Genomic DNA, 22380 nt, shown 5'->3' on the forward strand with positions numbered 1-22380 from the left:
TAGAGTTCCATCGCTTCTCCAATTATCCTAAATGAGGGGAAATTGCCTCACCTTCAAATGCTACTATAACGAATTCTACTGGGTTAATTCGAGTATTCTAAAACTATAAATACCTAAATCTGCAGCTTCCCCTCAATAAATAAATAAACTATGGTGAGACCAGGAGAAGGGGTCACACACAGAAGAGATACACTCAAGATCCTCATTTCATTGGGAGTCATGCACATGGAAATGTCACCTTTGGGGTTGATCTGAACGCTTCTCCAGAAGTGGTGCTCGGCCCAGCACCATTCTCAATCGGAGGAGAAGTGCCCCATCTTCCTTCTGATTCTAATGGCTTAAGTACATGCACTTGGCTTGAATTTCATGAAAACAGAACCGTGTTCTTGGCTTGAATTTCTGTTGGTTTATTGTCAGCTTGGGGTGATAACAGCGCCTATGTTCTTAGGTTGAATTGGCAACTTATTGATATTTATGGACTCTCATGCCTTTGACTGACTCATATCATGACAGGCTCCTTGAGCTCTCAAGCTTGCACTCATGATTCTTTCGAAAGTCCATACTGTCTGTTACGTGGAAAACCATGAAGCTGATGGATCGTTCGAAGTGATTGGCGGAGTTGCATCAGTTTGAGAACTAGAAGGTAGTGAAAGCCATACCTTAGAAATGAATGGCTACATGGAGAATGTTAAGTATGTCAACTTCTACTTTATTTTTGATAGATTATATCATTACCAACTTGTCAGAAGAAAGAAAAAAAAAAAAAAGAGGAAGTTGTAACAGAGAAGCCGCATGGCATGAGCCCATGATCATGGCTAAAACAAGCATTTTCAAAAAACTCTAAACGTCGATCATTGTGGGGCTAGAACTAACGACAGCAAGCTTAAGAACTTATCGAGTTACCAAGTCAGTTACACGGGGAGTTGTTGATTAATTACTGCTTTATTCATTTTTGTAGAGTCCCACATTGGGAAACTATAACAGTAATTTACACCTTAAATATAGGGGTTTGCTTGATAGGAGCACCAAGGCCTTTAGGGAAAACCCCACACCTATAATAAGGGTCTATTGGGCTTGACCAATCTATTGGACTTAGGTGGTTAAGTTGGGGACAATATCGGTGCTAGTTGGTGGGTACTATGCGAGGGTTCGGTATCGACATGCATAAGTGCTAGTGGGGTAATCCTACATACCAACATACATAAGTGTTCGATAAAAATAAAAAAAAAATAAAAAAAACACATATAAGTGTGGGTGGTGGGCCTATGCAGTGATTCGATACCAACATGGCATAAAAGGTAGGCCCACTATAAATAATATTAATCTAATAGCACCGAGGCCTTTTGTAAAATTTTTATTCACATATCCGTATATTTTCATATAGCCACCGAAGGCAATTGGATCACATAAACAGCAAGGTTGTGAAAGAACGAGTGCAATAACTGCTAGCTTTCTCCATGTCTGTGACTTTTTCTTCTTCTTTTAAATTGTTCTCACATAATATATTACATATAATAGGAGCTCTTGATCTATACCAAATCCACCAGACGTAGGTTTTTTTGTTGGTTAATTATAATTAGTAATTTGATGAACTATGAGTTTCTGATTTTATGCTCCTTGTTGAATTATTTATTTAATCCTTTATAATATTTAAAATAGATATTAATGAGTAGTTATAAATTTATTATCAATATATATGGTCTATGTCTTTTTATATATTTTTGTTCAGGACTTTGCTCTAAAAGACCCTATTACACATTTTGTTCAAGGTTTCTAAAATCTCATAGCCGCCCGTAGTTTGTATGCTTCACAAATGCCAATCACCACTCAAGTCCTATGTTGTCAAACTATCGCATAGCTTGATTGCTCACACAACGACCACTTTCTCTATCAAATTTTAGTACCCGAATTGTGCACTACATTTCTACTTTAGGACTTGTATTGAAGTTTTTAGAAAATATCTAAGTGCTTTATAAAGAAGTAATTAATACTGCTTCTCTAGAAAGTTAAAACAAAATTCTACAAAATACTTCTAAATTTTTATGTCAAACGCACTGAAGAGATATGCATGCCTGAATTTGGATACTCAATGAACTATCCCCAACTCAACACTGACACAAATGATCAAATATAAAATGAGTTGAATAATATGGATTTAACCCACATTACACTTTCAGTCCCAATAGTCTCGTAAGGTTTACTATTTTGTATTTGCTCCATTTTTTTCTTTGCACAGCAAGATTATTTTACCCTTTATTTTTATTTTTCTTCCTTTACGTTTAGATTCTATTCGTGAAAGCTACAATGAGAGGTAATTGTGAGAGGTTATAATGAGGGGTTCTTAATAGCTCTCCGACTTGAACCCCTTATTATAACCCGAAAATATAACCCCTCATTTTGGGTTAAGATCTGCCAAAAATATCCTTTGCAGTCCAAAAACCAAATGAGAATCAAATGGGCTGCTGTGCTGTGTTGGGTTCAACAAACCCAAGTAAGCCTAGACACAAGTTGTGGCTGTGGCCCCTACATTCTAGTGTTCTTACTTGGTACGCCAATCCCAACACTAGTTATGGATAAGCATTTTCTCCCCCATTTTTCGAACCAAGACAAACAAAGACCCTTTAAAGAAGCAAATCCAAAAATCCAAGTAGCCAACCTTACACACAAACAAAAACCACCATTTTTGAGCTCCAACTATAATATGATTCAAATACACCACAAATCCAACCCGTCATCCTAAAGCTCTCACTTCCTCTACATCAAAGTCGTTTTTATCATTCTTCTTCTTCTTCTTCTTCTTCTTTTTACTTATAGAGAGTATCAGAGTCTTAGAGAGAACGCAAGATGTCGGTTTTGGCAGCAAATTCTCACATTTTGTATAGAGAAATGCATCACAGAGAGCATCAGCAACAGTTTTGGATCAGTGGGGGCAGCTTGTTGCTGCCCAAAGCTTCTTCTGGGTTTGGACTTTTGAACAGAAACAGAGATGATGGCAAGAAGATGTTGAAGTGGGACTTCAAAGTTGAGGCTTTTTGGAATGATTCAAGACCCACTGTTGTAGCGCTGGAAGCCATCAACGACTGTGATCACTTTGATCAGATTCTAAGCCATGCACAAGAGCAATCCCAGCCCATTATCATTGACTGGTCTCTCCCTTTCTCCCTTATCTTGTCTTGATGAATAAGTGAATGCCAGCTCACCTATTTTGTTCACATTATCTAAATATCTTACTTGGTTATAAACAGATGAGGTTTAGTAAACAAATGAATTTTGGTTAAGAAGTTCGGTCTTATAGGTTAGGCCAATTGGTCGAGGGAATAGGTTAGGCCAGTTGGTCGAGTGAATGGATCTTAGGATTTTTTATTTTTTTTGGGGACAGGATGGCAGCTTGGTGCCGCAAATGCATTTATTTGAAGCCTAAATTGGAGAAATTGGCTGCTGAATATGACACCAAGTAACTCTCTCTCTCTCACTGAAATTTGGTATAATTTTCATGAATTTGGCAATATTAAATTGCACAAATAAGAGACTCTTTTCATGTGATGAGTTGTGATCAATTTACAATTGTGACATTTTTGTGCGCACAACAGGATCAAATTCTATTATGTTGATGTCAACAAGGTACCTCAAGCTCTGGTTAAGCGTGGAAACATCTCTGTATGTCTGAATTTCACCCCCTTCCATAATTTTAATTTTACTTGGTTAATAAGTTGCCTAATTTTTATTAATAATTTTTTTATCTTCCTGTTTTCTCAGAAAATGCCAACAATTCAGGTGAGATTTTTCGATTGTGCAGCAAGACTTTTCTGATTGTATTGGTTAACAGTGCGAAACTTTTCTAAGTGGACTGTTAATGTAACGCAGATATGGAAAGATGGGGAGTTTAAAGCAGAAGTTATTGGGGGACATCAAGCCTGGCTTGTACTTGATGAAGTGAGAGAAATGATCCAAAAATTTGTGTGATGCTTGATGTTTTGGTCTCCCTATTTCTTGTAATATTTTTGTTTTCTTTCTTCTGCTAGGCCTCTGTTCTTGTAAACTTTTCTAACCACAGCATATAATGAAGAACACAATATGTACAGTCAAATTTCTTTCTATCTTTGTTTCCTTAAAGGTCTTTGTTAAGATGCACTCCAGTTTTGTGCTCAGTTTTCTAATCTTTGCAGCCCTAAGGAAAGTAAAAGAAACTTGTATGCGAAGTGCCAACATGCCTCAAGCAAGCAGACTTTAGATACAAAAGGCCAACTATATGTCAAAGTGGTAAAGGCTTTAGTTTAGAGTTGATTAATTTACTTGACAAAAAAAAAGTGGTATGGCTTTCACTACCTTCTAGTTCTCAAACTGAAGCAAAACCGACAATCACTTCGAATAATCCATCAGCTTCATGGTTTTCGAAGTAACGGACAGTATGGACTTTCGAAAGATTCATGAGTGCAAGCTTGAGAGCTCAAGGGGCCTGTCATGATACGAATATGAAACGTGGGTCAGTCAAAGGCATGAGAGTCCATAAATATCAATAAGTTGCCAATTCAACCTAAGAATATAGGTTCTGTTATCACCCCCAGATGACAATAAACCAAAAGAAATTCAAGCCAGGAACATAGTTTTGTTTTCATGAAAGTAGGTTTCAGATTTCATGTCCCTAATCCCAACTCTAACCTGATATCATCATGTAGGATATGCTTTCTTTTTACTTAGCATTTCAAATCACTAAGTAGGATATTGAAGTCACAGGCTGATCCTTGCATTCTATAAACTTCTAAATCTAAATGGCTACCAAGATTGAATTTACATTATGATTTAAGAATTTCTCAAACAACCAAGATTGAAACTTCTAAACCAATACTCACGAACTTAACTAAAAGAAGGATATCTTGGATTTGTACATCCTACTTGGCCAAATAAGAAAAAGTGGAGATACAAAATACCAAAGGAACAACACCAACCCATAGATCAAAAGCTAGAGAAGGGCAAGGGATTATGAGAGGATCATTTGAAGTGCATGCTTAACAATTTTACAAGGGTCATAGTAGCAGAGTCATTTTATCAAACAGCTGGTGGGCGAGCTTTTTACATGGATTAGATTGTAAGAAACAAGATTTCATACTAAAAAATCAGTCACTGAACCATCAAATACTGGACAGATATGCTTTTAAATTAGAAAAGTAGATTGAATTCAAACTTTTACTCACACCTGGAAGATCAAAGACTAAGCCACCGAACCATCGAAGACTTCAAATGCAAAATCCTCATAGTTCGTATAGCTTCTAAAGCCTCTGTAACTACATTCAACTACAGCTTTGCCCTTGGGATTGTGGGAAACGTGGAGAGGGCAAAAAAAAATTTGGCAGAAAAGAGAGCAAAAAAATTTGGACCATTTCTCGATTTATGCGTGTCATCCTTGCGCAGGGGCCATGCTAATCTTCTCTGTATCGTTCCAATTTTATCGGATGTCCCCGAAGGGACGAGCTATGATCTTAAGCGCATGTATATAAAGAACTCATTAAATTCGCAATTCTTCGATGTGGGACAAAGCTTCCTCGGTTTTAATAGCAAGTTGTTCAGCAGTTGGGCCTTTCCTTGCGGATCTAACAATAAGCCCAATGGTCACATAATTCCATCGGAGAGTTGTTTTACCTATACCAAATTAACCTGTGGATTAATTTCTTTTTTCTGATAAATTAAAGTTAAGACCCGACTTGACAACAGGATATTTGTACAACTCAACATAATTTTTTTTTCCCCAATTTGTTTGTACTTCTTGACAAGTAATTTTGTAGAGGCAAGTTCTACAAAATTAATTATTTTTTGTTACAAGACAAAGCAAAATTACATTCTGTCCAATTGTTAGATAGTGTAACACTGGCATCCTTGTCATAAATTTAGCAGTATTAGATTACAAGATATGACTTTTTTCATGTTATGGGTCGTGATCAATTGAATGACATTCGGTGTACACAACAGGGTACCTCAATTCCTTGTGAAGCATTCAGAAGGCATGTACTTGATGGAGTGAAGAAATGATCCCAAAATTTGTATGACGCTTATGTTTTTTGATCTTCTTGTACTTTAATACGAAAATATACGGATATCCGAATAAAAAATTTACAAAAGGCCTCGGTGCTATTTGATTAATATTATTTATAGTGGGCCTACCTTTTATGCTATGTTGGTACCGAATCACTGCATAGGCCCACCACCCACACTTTATCTGTGTTTTTTTTTTTTTATCGAATACTTACGTATGTTGGTATGTAGGATTATCCCATTAGCACTTATGCATGTCGGTAACGAACCTCCGCATAGTACCCACCAACTAGCACCGATATTGTCCCCAACTTAGCCACCTAAGTCCAATAGATTGGTCAAGCCCAATAGACCTTTATTATAGGTGTGGGGTTTTCCCTAAAGGCCTTGGTGCTATTATCAATCAAACCCCTATATTTAAGGTGTAAAATACTATTATAGTTCTCCGATGTGGGACTCTATAAAAACAAATAAAGCAGTAATAAGTCAACAACTCCCTGTGTAACTGACTTGGTAACTCGCTGAGTTCTTAAGCTTGCTGTCGTTAGTTCTAGCCCCACAATAATCGACGCGTATATTTTTTTGAAAATGCTTACATGCAGCCATTCATTTCTAAGGTATGGCTTTCACCACCTTCTAGTTCTCAAACTGAAGCAACTCCGACAATCACTTCCAACGATCCATCAGCTTCATGGTTTTCGAAGTAACAGACAGTATGGACTTCCGAAAGAATCATGAGTGCAAGCTTGAGAGCTCGAGGAGCCTGTCATGATATGAGTCAGTCAAAGGCATGAGAGTCCATAAATATCAATAAGTTGCCAATTCAACCTAAGAACATAGGCGCTGTTATCACCCCAAGCTGACAATAAACCAAAAGAAATTCAAGCCAAGAACATGGTTTTGTTTTCATGAAATTCACGCCAAGAACATAGGTGTATGTAAACAAAAAACCATGTCAGAGACAAAAGAAATTTCATGAAAGTAGGTTTCAGATTTCATGTCCCTAATCCCAACTCTAACCTGATATCATCAAGTAGGATATGCTTTCTTTTTTACTTGTCATTTCCAATCATCATGTAGGATATGCTTTTTTTTTACTTTGCAAAATATGACTGTTTTCATATTATGGGTCGTGATCAATTGGAACTACTTTTTAACATTCTGTGTACCTCAAGCCCTTGTGAAGCGTGGCCTATACTTGATGGAATGAGAGAAATAATCCAAAAAAATTTCTGACGCTTATGTTTTATGGTCTATCTATTTCTTGTACTTTTGTAAAAGAAAGTGCAGGTCACACAGGTTTCAGATGTCATGATCCCATTCTATTTTCAGTCTGTCTCCACTGAACATGATCACTAGATGGAAGAATTACAGATGAACGTACTCGGAAAAAAAATCCTCAAATTTGTAAACCGAAAACTCAACATTGCTATTACAAGAATTGCAAATCCTTATCCACAAAGGCCTGAGACTAGTTCAAAGGACAAGGAACATAACACCATGTGGTCGAGACAAAAATTCATGACCATCACATTTAAACCAGCACTTTTGTACCTCTCAAAATCTCATACTATACAAATAGCTCCCCGCATTTTGCCAAGCTCAACTCGTAAGTTTCTAACCCTAATTTCATTAATTGAATCTTCACCTACATTCATGACACTCTTTTCCATACATAACCAGCACTGTTCTACAAAACAACCTAAAACCTTCATCCTGGTACCTGGCAGAAAATGCAAAACCTACAGCTAAAAGCTTACAACAAAGCGCTCAGGAAGATCAAGATCTTAGAACCCTGACAAACCGGTCAACCTGAAACATAACTTTTAATCAATCACTAACACAAAAACGCCTTGATGTTTTCAATCAGGAATGTTCTAAAAATAATTCTCAACTTGCTAGCAACATAACGTATTCCTCCCTGTAATACACTTTCCCCATTACTAATTGTGATTTAACAGCTAAGAAGTAATAAACAAGATAACGATGATATATATGTTCATTTACCAACATCAATGAAACAAGTAAAGAACATACTCTAATGCAGTAGCTCCTATTTAGATGACAGAAAAAACTCCATTGCAGGGTTTATTTGCGAGAAACAAACCCTTTTTTTCTCATGGTTTGGCTAAATTTTTAAAAAACAAAACAAAACTACTAAAAGTACGAGAAATCAATCCAACGGGACAAATCAGACACAACTCTTTCTCATTTTCACCAATTGCCACAATGATTTTTAGTTACTGAGTTCATGACAGGACTGACAGCACATTTTAAAGACAACCTGCCTATCAATGACATTGCAAAACATTATAACCTTAGACTCAGCAAATTGTTTTGATAGGAAACATTAGATCTGAATTATGCATCCAAAATCATCAAAACCCTACCCAAGTATCTCAAATTCCAAAACCAAAAACTGCCCGTATCCTCTGGAAAATAAGATCCCGCCAAACTCTTTCTGTATTCTCCACCACAGAATCCCAATCAATGAAACTATAAACTGAGATGAATTAAAAGCTCAAATCAAACCTAACCTGTCTTCGTCGGGAATATCCGAATGTGTTAGCTTAACAACAGTGAGCAAAAATTCAAACCAAACACGCTCAGTCCACAAATCACAAAACCAATTAAAATCAACCAAAAGCAAAACTTCACATACCGTTAATCAATCCCATCAAGCCACTGCATTGAACTACGCCTTTGGCCCCTAGAGATTGTGGTAAACACCATGGAGAGAGCAAAAAAAAACCATTCGAAATTTGGCGGAGAAAGGGCAAAAAAAATTTGGACCATTTCTCGATTTATGCGTGTCATCCTTGCGCAGGGGCCATGCTAATCTTCTCTGTATCGTTCCAATTTTATCGGATGTCCCCGAAGGGACGAGCTTAAGTCTTCAGCGCAAGGATATAAAGAACTCGGCAAATATACAATTCTTCGATGTGGGACAAAGCCTCCTCCGTTTTAATAGTAAGTTGTTCAGCAGTTGGGCCTTTCCTCGCGGATTTAATAATAAGCCCAATGGAGTTTGAGTCCCAATCTCAGGTAAGGATACAAAATTGCATTGGGAAGCTCTTTACCTGTACCAACTTTATCTGTGGATTAATTTCCTCTTTCTGAGAAATTAAGCTCCAGTAGTGAAGACCCGACTTAACAACAGAACTCTTTTAACTTTTTTCCCCAACTTGTTTGGGATAATGGGCCAAAAAATAAAATTAGTTTGGGATGATATTATGGTGTGTTTTTCTCCCAATCCTAATCTTGACTTGTATTGTAGGTTGGTATTTGGTTAAACAATGTTGGATAAAATATTTTGTGATGGTTTGAATATTCTTGGACACCTTTTTTTCTTTTCAAGTAGTTTTGTAGAGGCAAGTTCTACACATGGGCTTTTATCGGTTATATTTTGTTATGAAAAAAGTAAAATTACTCTCTGCAATTGTAAGATGGTGCAAGATCGGTGTCCTTGTCATAAATTTGACAACATTAAATTGGAAAATATGACTCTTTTCACGGCTGTGATCAATTGCAACTAATTTTGATATTCTAGTACACAACAGGGTTACCTTGTAAAAGCGTGGAAATATCCCTGTATATCTGAATTTCACCCTCATGCTATAGATATTTTTTTTATTGTTTATTGGCAACAATTCAGATAAGATTTTCCATTTTGGAAGACAAGTTTTCTGATTATATAGGGAAACATTGCACAAGTTCTCTTTCATTGTTTTTTTTTGGTACACACCACGGATGTTACACGGATACTAAACTCACACACACTTCATTGTTAAATATACTGCAAGTAATGGAATGGCGAGCAGTTTAAGGCAGAAGTGATTTGCGTAGATAAAGCCTGGCCTGTACCTGATGAAGTGAGGGAAATGATCCAAAAATTTGCACAATGCAACCTCTGTATGTAATTCAAACCAGCACCTTTGTTGTATACTACCAAACATCAAATGCAAATTAACATCTATCTCATGGTTTGGCTACAAATGCCACCAAGCACAAGCTCAACTCATAAGTTTGTAACCCTAATTTCATCGATTGAATCTTCACCCACATTCATAACACTTTTTACCATACATAACCAGCACTGTTTTACAAACAAGCCTAAAACCTTCATCCAGAAGCCTGATAACTGGCGGCAGATGCAAGATCCATAGGATCGAGGAACACAACTACAGCTCCAAGCATACAACAAAGCCCTCAGGTGGGAAGTTCCAGCAGTCCACAGCATGACAGGCAACGTACTCGTTTACAAAGACAATAACAAAGACAGGATGACGGCCCAGGACATCAGATAGCATCATACAACCCAAAACCCCCTCTCCAAAAAACAAACATCAAAACCTAAGTTTTCTCTTACTCATCAAGATCCTAGAACCCTGACAAAGCTGGCAACCTGAAACATAACTTCTAATCAATCACTACCACTAAAAGGCCTTGATGTTTCCAATCTAATGTTCTAAAACTGATGTCCCAAGGCCTTTAGGAATTATTTGGATTCGACACCCACACCAAATTTCCGTACTTGCTAGCAACATAATGCATTCATCCCTCTAATACTCTTTCCCCATTGTTAATTGTGAATCAACAGCTAAGAAGTAACAAGAAGATAAACAATTATACATATGTTCATTTGCTAACAATGAAACAAGTAAATAACATAATCCAATGCAGTAGCACCGATTTAGATGACAGAAGAATCTCCAATGCAGTACAGATGTGAAAAACACAGCTCTTCTGCAAGGCAGTAAGAAACAAACCTTTTTTTTCTCGCAGTGATGAAAAGTAAATACAGTTAAGACAAAGAAGCAAAAATGGTAAAAGTGCGATAAATCAACCCAATGAGACAAACCAGATACAACTCTTTCTCACCAAATTCTACAATGATTCTCAGTTATTGAAATAGTGAGAGGACTGACAACACATTTTAAAGACAAGCAGTTTATCAATGACATTGCGAAACATTGTAACATTAGACTCAGCAAATTGTTTTGATAGGAAACATTAGATCTGAATCATAATTCCAAAATCATTAAATTCTACACTTTCAAGAGAAACCCTACTCAAGTATCTCAAATTCCAAAACTAAAAACTGCCCGTATCCTCTGGAAAATAAGATCCCGCCATCCTCTCTCCGTATTCTCCACCACAGTCGCATTCCCATATCTGCATTACCAAAGGTACCAAAACAAGGCAGTCAGCTTTTCATAGAAGAAAACAATAAAACTCACATAAACTAAAACTAAAAATAAACCATTAATCAAAAGTTCAAATCGAAACCAACCTGTCTTCCTCAGGAATATCCGAATGTGTTAGCTTGACAACAGTGAGCCCGGGTTCAGGCTCTTCAAGTGTAAGCCTCACCTGCAAAAATTCAAACAAAACATACTCAACCCACAAATCACAAAACCATTTAAAACCAACCAAGAATTCATTTCAACCAAAAAGAAAAACACTTGACATACCGTTGAATCAATGCCATCAGGCCAGCTCCCAAATCTCCATTTCTGCACAATCAAGCTCCCATTCTGCAACTCCAAATTGGTACCCGTCACCGACCCATCGAAAATGCTAATCTGCCCACCAACCTCCTTGCTTATCTTGGCATTGCTCTGACTAAAACCCTTCCATCTATTCTCATCCATCAAAATCTCAAACAAATCTTTCGCTCTGCAACTAAACTTCTCAGTCATACTAATCGTCTTGAACCCTTTTTTACTCTCCTTCTTCTTCACCTCTTTCTTCTCCACCACCACCTCCTTCTTCACCGCCTCCGCAGCAGCCGGTACTGCCGCCGTCGAATTACTCTTTGTGGCAATCTTCTTAGCCTCTACTTCGTCCTTAACGGGCCCACCTTTCGCAATACTCTCTACATAAACCCTAACCTTCTCCAAAATCAAAGGCTTCCCTTTAGCCAACATGGCCTCCTTAAGCCTCTTCCCAATGGGCCCCTCATCCTTAACCGAAATCTTGACCTCCGGGTCCTCATCAGCGTTCTCGTCCGCAATATAAGGAATCTCCACCACCCCATCGACCTTTAGCAGCGATTTTCCATCGGCGTCTTTGGCCTCGCCTTCCCAGGAAAGACTGAGGCTGATTTCGTAGCCGGGAATGATCTTGCCCTTCCGGATGTTGACGTAGGCCTCGCCGTCGACCTTGTCGACGGTCTTGGTCTTGAGATGGAGGTTGCCTTCGCCATCGAGAACGGTGAGGTTGCTGAGGAGCTTGGTCAGGAGGTCGCGTGACCAACCGAGGCAATCGGTCTCGGCCCAGTGCCAGTTGTGGACGTTGGCTCCGTCTGGCCTGTCCTCCACGATCCATCGCTTGTCGCCCTCGCCGTACTTCGCCATTGATCAAATTACAAGTCCGCAAGATCGAGACAGAGAGATAGAGAGACTGAGTGTGTTCTGGGGATAGAGAGGGTTTGGAGATGTGAAAGGAGAGAGAAATAAGGGGCTGGAGAGAGGCTCTAGAGGGTTCTTGTGAGGAGAGTGGAAGGGTCTAGAATTTTGGGGTGGCTGGCTGAGGCCCAATAAAGTTGGGGAACCAATTACTTTGTAGATTCGGATTTTGGAGTAGAAGGATCTGGAAGACTGGAGCCAGCCTTATTTAGGTTAGTTTGCCATTTGTGTTGTTTTAACTGGGATGACTTGACAATTCAAAACAACAAAACCCCTGCTTGACTTGTTGATTCATCAACTATCTTTCATTTCTTTTTTCTTTTAAGAGTGATATTGGCACTTCCAAAAAAATATATATATATATGTAAAGCACTCTTTACAGTGCAATCTCTTGAAAAGTGCTTGTAGCTCAAAAAGTTAATATCTAAGATCCTGTATTCGAATCACCCCTTCAATGTCACTTATATCAAAATAATGAAAAGTACAACTTCTCTATAAAAAAATTCTTTTATTAAGGGCTTTATGTAGTGTGAAAAACAATTCCCTTTTTGTTTTTTAAAATCAATGACTTACCAATTTAGTTGCATTTGCCCCCAAGAATTTAAAAGGAAAATAATCAGTTTGTCAAATAGGAGAAACTAAATAGAGGCAAAATACTATTGATAAAATTTATATTAAAAACCACAAATATATCAAAGCAGGGACAGATTGATGACTTATAGTAGATGGTTTTGTACAGAGAATGCAAAGGAAAAAAGGATTATGAGAGACCACAAGCATGCATATCTACATTTTATACAATTTCATGAAACATTTCTTTTCTTGGTCCTCAAATTCCTTTTGTGGAATTCCCTGCTGGATAATCCAACATCAGGGTGGCCTGAGAGTGTTTTTAGGAGCACTTATCCAAGAGGTGCCTGCAACTGCAAATCTCCACAATGCATTGACATGCTCAGGTAAAGCATACTCGATGCCCACACGGGGACCAATCAACATCTTTTCAGGCTCTGGACCGTCTAAGATCTCCAGACCACCTGGCCGGAAGAATTCATTTACTTCAGAATTACATAAGTTCCTTTAGATTTAGAGATAAATATGCGTGAGTGCTATGCGTACCAGGATTATAAAGGGGATGGTTAGACCATTCAGTAGAAAGTCCCAGTGCTTGACCAATCTGAACACAGAAATCAGCAACTCTAACAAGCAGCGAACAAAAAGCAAGGTGCATGGAAATGAAATCATAACAATTCAGAAAAGTTTATCAGTTTTCCTAAGAATAAGAACACAGTGCAGTGTTCTTATTCTTGGAACACCTAAACACCTATAAACATTTCAGTCAATTATCTGTCAATATATTTGTGTTCATCGTTCAGTCTTTAAACAATCACAATCATACAATCAACAAAGTCTCTTGTTTTTCTTTTTGGGAAAAACTAGTCAATCAATTTTCAAATCAGGCTGACTTTTAAAATTAATAGATTTCTGTTTTGATCGAATCAACACCACTGCACTAACACCGCATCCAATAAATAGAGTCAACCATCATCCACTAAAACAAAAATTGTACCAACAGAAGATTGCATTAGAAATTTAAAGAAAAAGGTGCTGACCTTTCCAGGTCCATTAAGTAGCACAGGTTTATCAGTCTTCTGACCTCGACGCTGCTGAATGGTCTCAAGTCCTATAATGATTTTCACTATACATATGAATAACATTCATCGAGAGCAATGGACAGAAGAGAAGAAACATGCTCTTTTCAGATGGTTAAATGATAGTTAGATGTATAGAGAAAAGGAGACTTTTAGAGCTTTTTTCTCTCTGGGCCTCCTTTGAGAGAATGAAATTCATGTTAGGTTTGGTTTTTCAAGTATTCCACAGATACTTCTAACTATATATTTTTTCTATTTCTTTCAACCCATCCAAACTCATATGAGAGAAATTAGAAATCTTAATATTATGTTCTTTGTTTTTGTTTTTCTAAAAGCAGTAATGAATTGAAAATAAAGAAGAGGTCCTTCTAAAAAGCTTCTGGTAAGCAATAAAGAGAAATATAAAGGGTATCAAAGAGCTGAACCTATGTAACATGGATACTCAACACATTCTTCTCTCTATTTTCTGCAACCATTTGGCAATTTCTGATAATCCATACCATCTCAAAGAATAATCAGCTAAGTCCATCCACAGAATTTCAAGCTACTAGCTTCACACAGTAGCATTGATTTCTTGTCTTTCAAGTACATTTCTTTCAGCTAAGCACCACTCAGAGTTATTTTTATCTTCTGCAATGCTATCAGCAAAGAAGCCCCGATGACTGCATTAAGAGTGCTTCTATTACCAGTCCAAAATGCTCAGTGAGCGCTTTCCCCACTCCCATTATTTCTTTTTTTTGAAGTTATATTGCTCAACCCACCTGGAGCATTCCCCAACTACTCCTAAAACAACCCTACTCTTTGAAAAACAAAATAAGACAAATCTCTTCATTTATCCATCTTACCTACATCGTAAACCAATAGAGTTTTAAAAAATAATAATAAGCTGGTTGCAGTTTCCATATAATTGTAACAAAGGTTGGTTAGCAGCTGTTGCCATATTGAATTTATAAATTTTCTTCCTCTCTCGGTTTGAGAATGATAGGACAAGACCATCGCTTTCAACAAAAGGGTAGAAGTATATGAATACTAGCAATAGAAGGTAAACAGAAGGGTAACTCTAGTTAATGATCATAAGGGTATTATGACAATCTCTATGGAAAGTTACCACTAACTGGAGCACAAGAACGTATTAGGACGGCAGCTCCAACTCCCTCCTTGTCAGCAACAACATTCAGCATTGTATGAAGGCCATAGCAAAGATAAACATATGCATTTCCTCCAGGCCCAAACTGTATCCAAACAACCAATCCATCACCAATGCAATTTCCAATACATCAATATGAGTTCAAAGTTTTTGATGTATATTCTAAAATTTAAAAGAAAAACAAATAAGGAAACAAATAAGGGCAGAATCTCACAACGGGGGCTGTTCTTGCAGTTACGCCAAATCGACCATGACAAGCTGAGTCATTTTGCCTATAAGCTTCTACCTGTCAGAAGATTCCCATTACTGTTAACCAAGCTACCATTAGAATTAGTGCATTCAACAAGGGGAAGATGAAACATTTTGATTTTCTTTTTATGGTCTAAAACATATGGAATTAGTGCATTCAATTTTGACAAAATGTAACTCGTTTTGAGAGTTGGAAGCTTTTGAGTTCTCACAAAATGTCTATTTTTCCACAAAACGAAAATATTTCAGAATTCCAATTTGTTTTCTTCTTTCCTCAGAGCATACAAAGGGGTAAAAAACGAATTAAGCTAAGATAATAAAAACCCAAGTACTTAGAAACTGCAGTTTCTTCTCGTTTACTAAATTTTCTCGAGAAACAAACAGAAAAAAAAAAAACAAAAAAAAGTGAGAGAGGAGTGATTATTACCTCGGTAATCTGAAGAACAACATCGTCACGCCTGAGAAGCTTGCCGAGCAAACGTGGGGCGAGGTCGAGGGCGTCAATTTGGAAGAAAGTGAAGGGCAAGATCGTCATTTTCTCGGGAGGATTGTCTGGGATTGGGATTGAGCCGGGTTTGGTTTGGAGTTGAGATTTGGACTTCTTGGGTTTGAGAACGGTACCGGTCAATGAGTCGGAAGGTTGACTCGGCCGAGCTTCGTCGTCGTCGTCATGAATTGGCCTCTTGGATTTGGCGGTGACTCGTTCGAATCGCCGTGTTCTCTTCATTCTTCTCGCATCAACATGTTATGTTTGCTGGGTTTTGGCGGGTATTTGTTTGGTTTTCTCATTTTTCCTTTTCTTTTTGGGTTAAATACTTTTTTTGTCACTTGGTTTTACACAAAAATTCAATCTGTTCACTGAGAAATTTTTTTAGGAAAATTGGTCGTTGTATTTCCCAAAATTTACAATTTATAGACATTCTGTTATCTTCCGTTAAATGCAGTTATTATTATTATTATTATTTGTGGAAACATCTTCAGTCTTGTTCCTCTAACTCGACAAGTATGGTATTTTGTGCTATTAGAGCATGTCCACCCATGAAGGCTAAGGCAAGGCAAGGGTTGCCACTATTCATGTGAATAGTGGCAGCCTTGCCTTAGTTGGTTCCACCCTTGGAAGGCTAGGCAAGGGCAAATACTATTTATATGAGATATGAATAGATGAATTTGTATAGAGTTTTTGGTGTGGGAAATAAAGAATATGCCTAGGTATTTATTTAAAAAAATTCCGGAATTTTTGGTTTTTTTTTCTTCCTTTTTTTATTTATTGCTGACGTCAGCATTGCATCATCCTGCCCAGGCAGCAGCTCGGGCTGAATTTGCCTGTGGGCTTGCCTGGGCTCGTGGGACCCAGCTCTTGCCCGGGCTGGATTTCCTGCGCTGGAGGGGGAAATGGGCTGGCGGGGGGCCTTTTGCCCAGGCAGGGCTCCTATGCTGGAGGTGCTCTTAGGGGTTTAACAAATTGGGGGAAATAGTTGAATTGAAATTATAAGGAAAATCAAAAGGCCAAACCAAGTTAAAATGAAATCACAATTTCAAATTCAACCTAAGATTTCCTCCAATTTATTAAACCCTAATAGCACAATATGCTCTAACTCATTGAGTTAGAATAAGAAGACTAAATGTGCTTCTTACAAAATAAAAATAAAAACTGCACTTATGGAATGAACGGAAGATAAAGGAATGTCTATAAATTGTAAACTTTGAGAAATACAGTGACCAATTTGGCTAAATTTTTTTCTCAGTGACAAAATTAAATTTTTGTGTAAAACCCAATGACCAAAAGGTATTTAACCCTATATATTTTGTTGTTGCTCATTTAAGTTCACTTTAGGGTATTTATTTGGTTCTTTATACTTCTATTTTGATTAATTTTAAATTACATCTTATAGGTAAAAACTTAGGTATAAGAATTGTAAATTTTGGAAATAATTTTTTGTTTTAATTGTTAAACAAAATGTTCATTTTTTTATTTATCAAAAACCGAAATGGGGTTTAAGTGATCCAAGCGAAACCTGCTAAAACAAAGTATCACCCTATATAGGTGGATTAAAAATGGAATATCCTGGTTCCTTGAAGGAGCCAAAACTGATGCATTCTATACTGGAAAAATGATGAAATTATTGTCTGATATGGTCACATGATACGTGGAATAACCGGTTCACATATTATAACATAAGTACGGCACGATTTAGATTTCCCACTTCTAAGGTATAGTATCGTATAATTACTCAGAAAAATGTCATAATATCCATCCAGATGAAAAACTTGCATTGAGGCCAATCATCAAAAAACAAAATTATTAAAGAGGTCTACGGCAACTACAACCCTAAACCCTATACTACAAGTTCTAACAAGCAAGACATCACTCTATGCATATCCAACCAAAGCTCCTGTTTTCAAGTTTAGCCCCTCCTTATGCAAACCATGTTTTCTATATAAGATTATAACGACTTGTTGAGAAGAGAACAAGTACACATTGCAAGGAAATCTCATGCCTCATTGCTTAAGAAACCCTGTGCCTTTAACTATATAGCAACGGCAGAGGGAATTACAGGGGGCATCGAAAATAGTTGACGAAAATATGAAAATAAAGATGCAAAAAGTTAGCACTCAGTGTCTGTCATTCATCTAATCCAGAACTATGATACAGATATACAAGCTCTAAATCTAATGGAAGGGCAGCCCACAAAGCTGCAAAAACTCACCAAGGAAAAAAAAACTTCAAAAATCATCAGCTACAATACGTGTACACAATCAAATTTCACACCCTGATCTAGTGATGCAATATATCTTCAAGTCAACTGTAAATCTTCCACACAGGCCATCCAGAAAGAAGCAAACACCATCTGGACATATCAAGAAAAAAGTATTAGATGTTAGTCCTCCAGAAAATGTCAAATGCAAACAGAACATGAGGTTTTCCCCCTACCTAACAAACAAGCAATATAAAGTGAATTGGCCCGTCAGCCAGCGACAGCATGACAGCATGATTGTTCAACCACACGAGCAGGGACAATTAATGAACTAAAACTGGTTTGATCATGTCAGGAGTCGCGGACACATTTGCTTTGACTCGTATGTACGAACATATTTTCTACGTACTAGGACGCAATTGGCTATAAAATTCAGTGAAGTCAAGCCGAAATAGGAGGAACTTTAAATCAACATGCTGCTGCATGGGCAACTTAGAAATAAAATCCTCAAGCAATGATGAATATTCTTTTGATAGTGCATCTAGATCTTGTCCCATATTCCGAAGAAATTCACCAGCACGTTGTGTGAGGGCCTTCCTACCCTCACTGACCCAGGACCCAGGCTCTGATGTATCATTTAACCGCTTTTTTGTTTTACTCTTGTTTCGAGACGGTACAGAGGATTCCAAGGTTCTGCAGCAAAACATTCAACACGTTAGTTTATCAAAACAATTTAAGAAAAAACCAGAAAAAGAAAGAAGAAAGGAGGTAGCATTATTTGGTTCACAAATAACAGTAGTCACACAGAAAGAGCAATACCTTGCTTGCAACTCATTAATTCCTTCAGACAATCGATCTGCATGACTTCGGAATTTCAATATAAGATCAAACAAGGCAAAGAGTGAATTGTAAAGGGTTTGGGAACGTTCTCCAAGGAGGGATTTCTCCACAATCGAATGGAGGTACTTTTCATGTGCAGCAAGTAGATCATCAAGGTCCTTGGCCACCTCCATTTCATTCAAAAAGTTGGACCATGACACCTCCAAGACTTCAAACATAATATAGTATTGCAAGTTTGAGACAAAATGATTCATCTCATCCCAAAGAACCTGGCATCGCCTCAGAGTTGAGAGCAACTGCAACTTAACTGCATGCTGCAGCTTCATGAAGGAACGCGAAGTGATACAATTTGGTTTCATCGTTTTCCAAGCACCAATAAGAGCATGCTCTACTCGTCGAAGCTTCCACAAGAAATTAAAAATTCTTAAATACTTTGCCATCACAGACTCTGTAAAAACAGTATCTAGAGGAACTCTTGCATCATATTCCAATGAGAACACATCCCAGCCCCTATCACCAGTTCCATGTGGCATCATCTTTACCTTTAACCTATCCAATATATCACGATCATCATACTGAGCATTAGATGCTCGGACTGCAGTTTCCAGCAACCCAGCTAGCTGAAAAGAGCTTATAGTGTTAGCAGGTTCAGAAAGCTCTGGCCCGACAATATCCATTAGATACTGAACAAAGTCACCCTGTCCAAGCAGTAAATACCGCTTTATTGCAAGACAGTGCTCCTTGAACTTATACTGGTTGTAAATAACATCCAACAAATGCTTATCAACTCTCTTTGCTGCTCCATCAACCAAAGACTCAAGAGCATCAGTTTCACCATATCCAAGACCCCATCTTCTTGTTGAGGTACCAGCAGCAGCTGCCGCTTCTGTTGCAGCATCAGCCCAACCACGGTCCTCACAACAGACACGAAGGAAATTTATTGACTTGCCAGTCCTCAGAATGCGCTGCGCAAGAGATTGTGAAATAAAAGAAGGAAGCATCCCAGCATGGAGCAGGTAACCCTCCCTCCAAAGAGACTCAGCTTTCACTGGCTGACCAACGACAAAGAATTCGGCAAAAACATCTTCCAACTCTCCCTCCAAAACCCAACTCCTCACCATCTCAAATAGTGGAGAACACACCCGCCGGAGTAAGCGCCCCATAAACTCGTGCACCAATGGATCACCATGCTGGGCATGCAAATGAATAGCTCCAGCCATTGCCCCACCCCTTAAAACCCTACATTTATCAACCAAAACGGCCATCAACCTCATTTTCACCATTGGCTCTGCAAACCATACAGACAACCTCCTCAGCGAAAGATAATTCCCTGAGCTTGCTGTCTCTGAAACCAAAGGAATTGGATTCATCGACTGTGCTTCAAGCACTGCCAACAACTTATAGTAATCAGAGAGCTCATCTTGTAATGCAGCACAAAAGGCCTGACCAACAGTTCCAACATCTTCAGATGGAAACCCATCCATACTCTCTGAAATATACCCTTTAACCTTCCTAAACAACCACCCCAATTCACAAAGCTTTCGAACCATCAGGCGGATTGCTCTCGGAACCTTAATCAAATCCGATAAAACATAGCCATCAGCACCAGAATCAAATTTCACATACTTGCCATCAATGCCTTGACAAGCATACAACACATCTCTCACCAAAACCTCTTCAGAAACTTCATTTTCTTCCTTAATCAAGTTCACAAACTCCCTAAATGCAATTTCCCGAAGATTTTCTGGGTCTTTCGAAACTAACAAAACCCCATTGTTCCAACCCTTTTCCTTATTTCCCTTACCCAACAAAACCCTCGACTCGTTGCCCAATTCACCGTCGTTTAACGCCAAATTGGGCAACAAAATCGAAGAATCTAACTGGGTTTTCACATTTTTTCGATCCTCAGATATAATTTTGAGCAAATAAAGGACTGCCCATTTGTTATTTACACTTCCTGGTCCGGTTTTCGATGCGAATTTAGTATAAAGGTCGGCGAAAGTGAGCGCTTGCGAGGACTTACCTTGAGTGGCGAGGCGGCGCTTGGTGGATTCGGCTATGGCGGTGGCATCTGGAGAAACAGATGGAGTTAATCGACTCGAGATCAACCGAAACGCGTAGCGTAATGAGCTTTGGAATTGAGGGGAGTTGGGAGTTGGTGGGTGAGATTCAGAGTTGGGGTTTTGTGAGAGCAAGCGAATGACGAGCTCTTTGATCAGATCCGCGACTTTTTGCTGGTCTTCTTCTTCCATTTGTGAGTGCGAGAGAGGGTTTTGAAGGGAAAGAAAGAGAGAGAGACAGAGAGAGAGAGAAGGGATCTTCCGAGTCCGAGAGTGTTTTGGTGATTGGTGAGAGTGTTGTTGAGTGTGACCGCAGGGTTTTTGATTTTTTTTGTTGGGCGCGGAAATGCGAGATCTTCTTTTTCATATATTTCTGAAAAAATGCACTATTCTTTTTTCTTTTCTTTTTTTTTTGGGAAAAAAGAAGCACATAGTATCCAAATAATAATAATAATAAATACCATGAAAAAACATTACATTTTAAGGTTTGAATTGTAATTTCAGCTGTTTGTTACAGAAAATCCACCTCCTGCTTATTTTGCCTACACCCACCCTCCTGCTTATTTTGCCTACACCTCATGCTTCCTTGAGCTACTTGTCTAAGCCTTTAGGGGTCGTTTGGTATGGTGGACTGTCATGGACTGGACTAAATTCTGGAACTGTCTTGGATTAGTCCGGATTGGACTAAGCTGGATTAAGTACTGACTTACGTTTGATGCTGCGTCGAACTAAGAAACTGGATTGTAAAAATAATGAAGACCTATGTTTGGTAATGTGTCGAACTAAAAAATAATTTTTTTAAATATTTTTAAATTTAAATTTAATTAGTGAAGAGTCACTCTCTTTTGTTCTCTCTCCCTTCCAGTCTCACACCCACAACCCACTTTTTCTCCAATTTCTCTTTCTTTCTTCTCTCTTTTCCCTTTCTTTTTTCCCCCTTTTCTTCTTCCATGTTCACTTTTCTCTCCCTCACTCTTCCCTTTCCTTTTTCCTCTTTTCCTTCTTCCGTGCCATTTCCCTCATCTCTCTCTCTTTGTCTCTTTAGATATACTTGAGAAGGCATGAAAAGCAGAACAAGGTCACAGGAGCCCAACAAAAGCTTGGGACCAAAAACAGCCTCAGCCGCAAGATACAAAAGAAAGAGCAAACAAAGTTGGAAAGGTGGTAGGGATACATCAACAAAATCATCTTAATTTTCTTCCTTTTCTCTCTTCTTCTTCCTATCTCTCGCCTTTCTCTTGTTTTTTTCCCTTCGTTTCTCCAAATTTTTTTCCTGCGTTTCTCTCTTTTTCTCTAGTTTGG

General features: G+C 38.2%; 4 protein-coding genes, 2 long non-coding RNA genes and 2 other non-coding genes across 9 annotated transcripts; 1 reads left to right on the forward strand and 7 right to left on the reverse strand.

Moving 5' to 3' along the window:
* Nucleotides 1-2694: 2694 nt before the first annotated feature.
* LOC110755843 (uncharacterized) lies at nt 2695-5494 on the reverse strand. 2 transcript variants are annotated; one of them, XR_015837013.1, is made up of 3 exons: nt 5195-5494; nt 4327-4456; nt 2695-3200 (listed from the first exon to the last, which is right to left on the reverse strand). It is a non-coding gene; the product is annotated as an uncharacterized LOC110755843 (long non-coding RNA). The 2 variants fall into 2 exon arrangements; XR_002526565.2 differs by lacking the exon at nt 2695-3200 and having other exon boundaries at nt 3797-4456.
* WCRKC1 (WCRKC thioredoxin 1) lies at nt 2845-4087 on the forward strand. Its single transcript, XM_021957130.2, has 5 exons — nt 2845-3146; nt 3380-3454; nt 3591-3657; nt 3757-3774; nt 3865-4087. Exons 1-5 carry the CDS (start codon nt 2845-2847, stop codon nt 3961-3963), a joined length of 561 nt encoding a protein of 186 aa, XP_021812822.1. The 3' UTR covers nt 3964-4087.
* LOC148293240 (U6 spliceosomal RNA) lies at nt 5364-5466 on the reverse strand. The gene has a single exon (XR_015825883.1). It is a non-coding gene; the product is annotated as a U6 spliceosomal RNA (small nuclear RNA).
* Nucleotides 5495-6206: 712 nt separating the features above from the next.
* On the reverse strand, nt 6207-8902 carry LOC148293241 (uncharacterized). The gene is made up of 2 exons (XR_015825802.1): nt 8690-8902; nt 6207-6790 (listed from the first exon to the last, which is right to left on the reverse strand). It is a non-coding gene; the product is annotated as an uncharacterized LOC148293241 (long non-coding RNA).
* LOC148293242 (U6 spliceosomal RNA) lies at nt 8809-8911 on the reverse strand. Its single transcript, XR_015825894.1, has one exon. It is a non-coding gene; the product is annotated as a U6 spliceosomal RNA (small nuclear RNA).
* Nucleotides 8912-10977: 2066 nt separating this feature from the next.
* On the reverse strand, nt 10978-12625 carry LOC110755863 (Aha1 domain-containing protein). The gene is made up of 3 exons (XM_021957163.2): nt 11502-12625; nt 11321-11400; nt 10978-11202 (listed from the first exon to the last, which is right to left on the reverse strand). The coding sequence occupies exons 1-3, from the start codon at nt 12384-12386 to the stop codon at nt 11109-11111; spliced, it is 1059 nt and encodes a 352-aa protein (XP_021812855.1). The 5' UTR covers nt 12387-12625; the 3' UTR covers nt 10978-11108.
* Nucleotides 12626-13080: 455 nt separating this feature from the next.
* Nucleotides 13081-16273, reverse strand: LOC110755847 (DNA-3-methyladenine glycosylase (MAG)). The gene is made up of 6 exons (XM_021957133.2): nt 15910-16273; nt 15448-15519; nt 15195-15318; nt 14048-14118; nt 13554-13611; nt 13081-13471 (listed from the first exon to the last, which is right to left on the reverse strand). Exons 1-6 carry the CDS (start codon nt 16207-16209, stop codon nt 13308-13310), a joined length of 789 nt encoding a protein of 262 aa, XP_021812825.1. The 5' UTR covers nt 16210-16273; the 3' UTR covers nt 13081-13307.
* A 1919-nt stretch (nt 16274-18192) lies between these two features.
* Nucleotides 18193-21429, reverse strand: SPC98 (spindle pole body component 98). Its single transcript, XM_021957154.2, has 3 exons — nt 18998-21429; nt 18415-18871; nt 18193-18331 (listed from the first exon to the last, which is right to left on the reverse strand). Exons 1-2 carry the CDS (start codon nt 21268-21270, stop codon nt 18580-18582), a joined length of 2565 nt encoding a protein of 854 aa, XP_021812846.2. The 5' UTR covers nt 21271-21429; the 3' UTR covers nt 18193-18331; nt 18415-18579.
* Between the last annotated feature and the right edge of the window lie 951 nt (nt 21430-22380).

The sequence above is a fragment of the Prunus avium genome, chromosome 7 (assembly GCF_965620075.1).
Source record: "Prunus avium chromosome 7, drPruAviu1.hap1.1, whole genome shotgun sequence".
NCBI classification, from domain to species: Eukaryota; Viridiplantae; Streptophyta; class Magnoliopsida; order Rosales; family Rosaceae; genus Prunus; species Prunus avium.

What these genes read in the sequence shown, in the direction of transcription:
- WCRKC1 (XM_021957130.2), top strand. Translation starts at nt 2,845, where the DNA reads ATGTCGGTTTTGGCAGCAAATTCTCACATTTTGTATAGAGAAATGCAT. An exon ending in CAGCCCATTATCATTGACTG is followed by an intron (nt 3,147 to 3,379) that starts GTCTCTCCCTTT and finishes TTTTGGGGACAG; the next exon opens with GATGGCAGCTTGGTGCCGCA. An exon ending in GCTGCTGAATATGACACCAA is followed by an intron (nt 3,455 to 3,590) that starts GTAACTCTCTCT and finishes TGCGCACAACAG; the next exon opens with GATCAAATTCTATTATGTTG.
- LOC110755863 (XM_021957163.2), bottom strand. Translation starts at nt 12,386, where the DNA reads ATGGCGAAGTACGGCGAGGGCGACAAGCGATGGATCGTGGAGGACAGG. An exon ending in CTGATGGCATTGATTCAACG is followed by an intron (nt 11,401 to 11,501) that starts GTATGTCAAGTG and finishes GAATTTTTGCAG; the next exon opens with GTGAGGCTTACACTTGAAGA. An exon ending in GATATTCCTGAGGAAGACAG is followed by an intron (nt 11,203 to 11,320) that starts GTTGGTTTCGAT and finishes TTGGTAATGCAG; the next exon opens with ATATGGGAATGCGACTGTGG.
- LOC110755847 (XM_021957133.2), bottom strand. Translation starts at nt 16,209, where the DNA reads ATGAAGAGAACACGGCGATTCGAACGAGTCACCGCCAAATCCAAGAGG. An exon ending in TTGTTCTTCAGATTACCGAG is followed by an intron (nt 15,520 to 15,909) that starts GTAATAATCACT and finishes ATCTTCTGACAG; the next exon opens with GTAGAAGCTTATAGGCAAAA. An exon ending in TTCTTGTGCTCCAGTTAGTG is followed by an intron (nt 14,119 to 15,194) that starts GTAACTTTCCAT and finishes AAATCATTATAG; the next exon opens with GACTTGAGACCATTCAGCAG.
- SPC98 (XM_021957154.2), bottom strand. Translation starts at nt 21,270, where the DNA reads ATGGAAGAAGAAGACCAGCAAAAAGTCGCGGATCTGATCAAAGAGCTC. An exon ending in ATTAATGAGTTGCAAGCAAG is followed by an intron (nt 18,872 to 18,997) that starts GTATTGCTCTTT and finishes GTTTTGCTGCAG; the next exon opens with AACCTTGGAATCCTCTGTAC.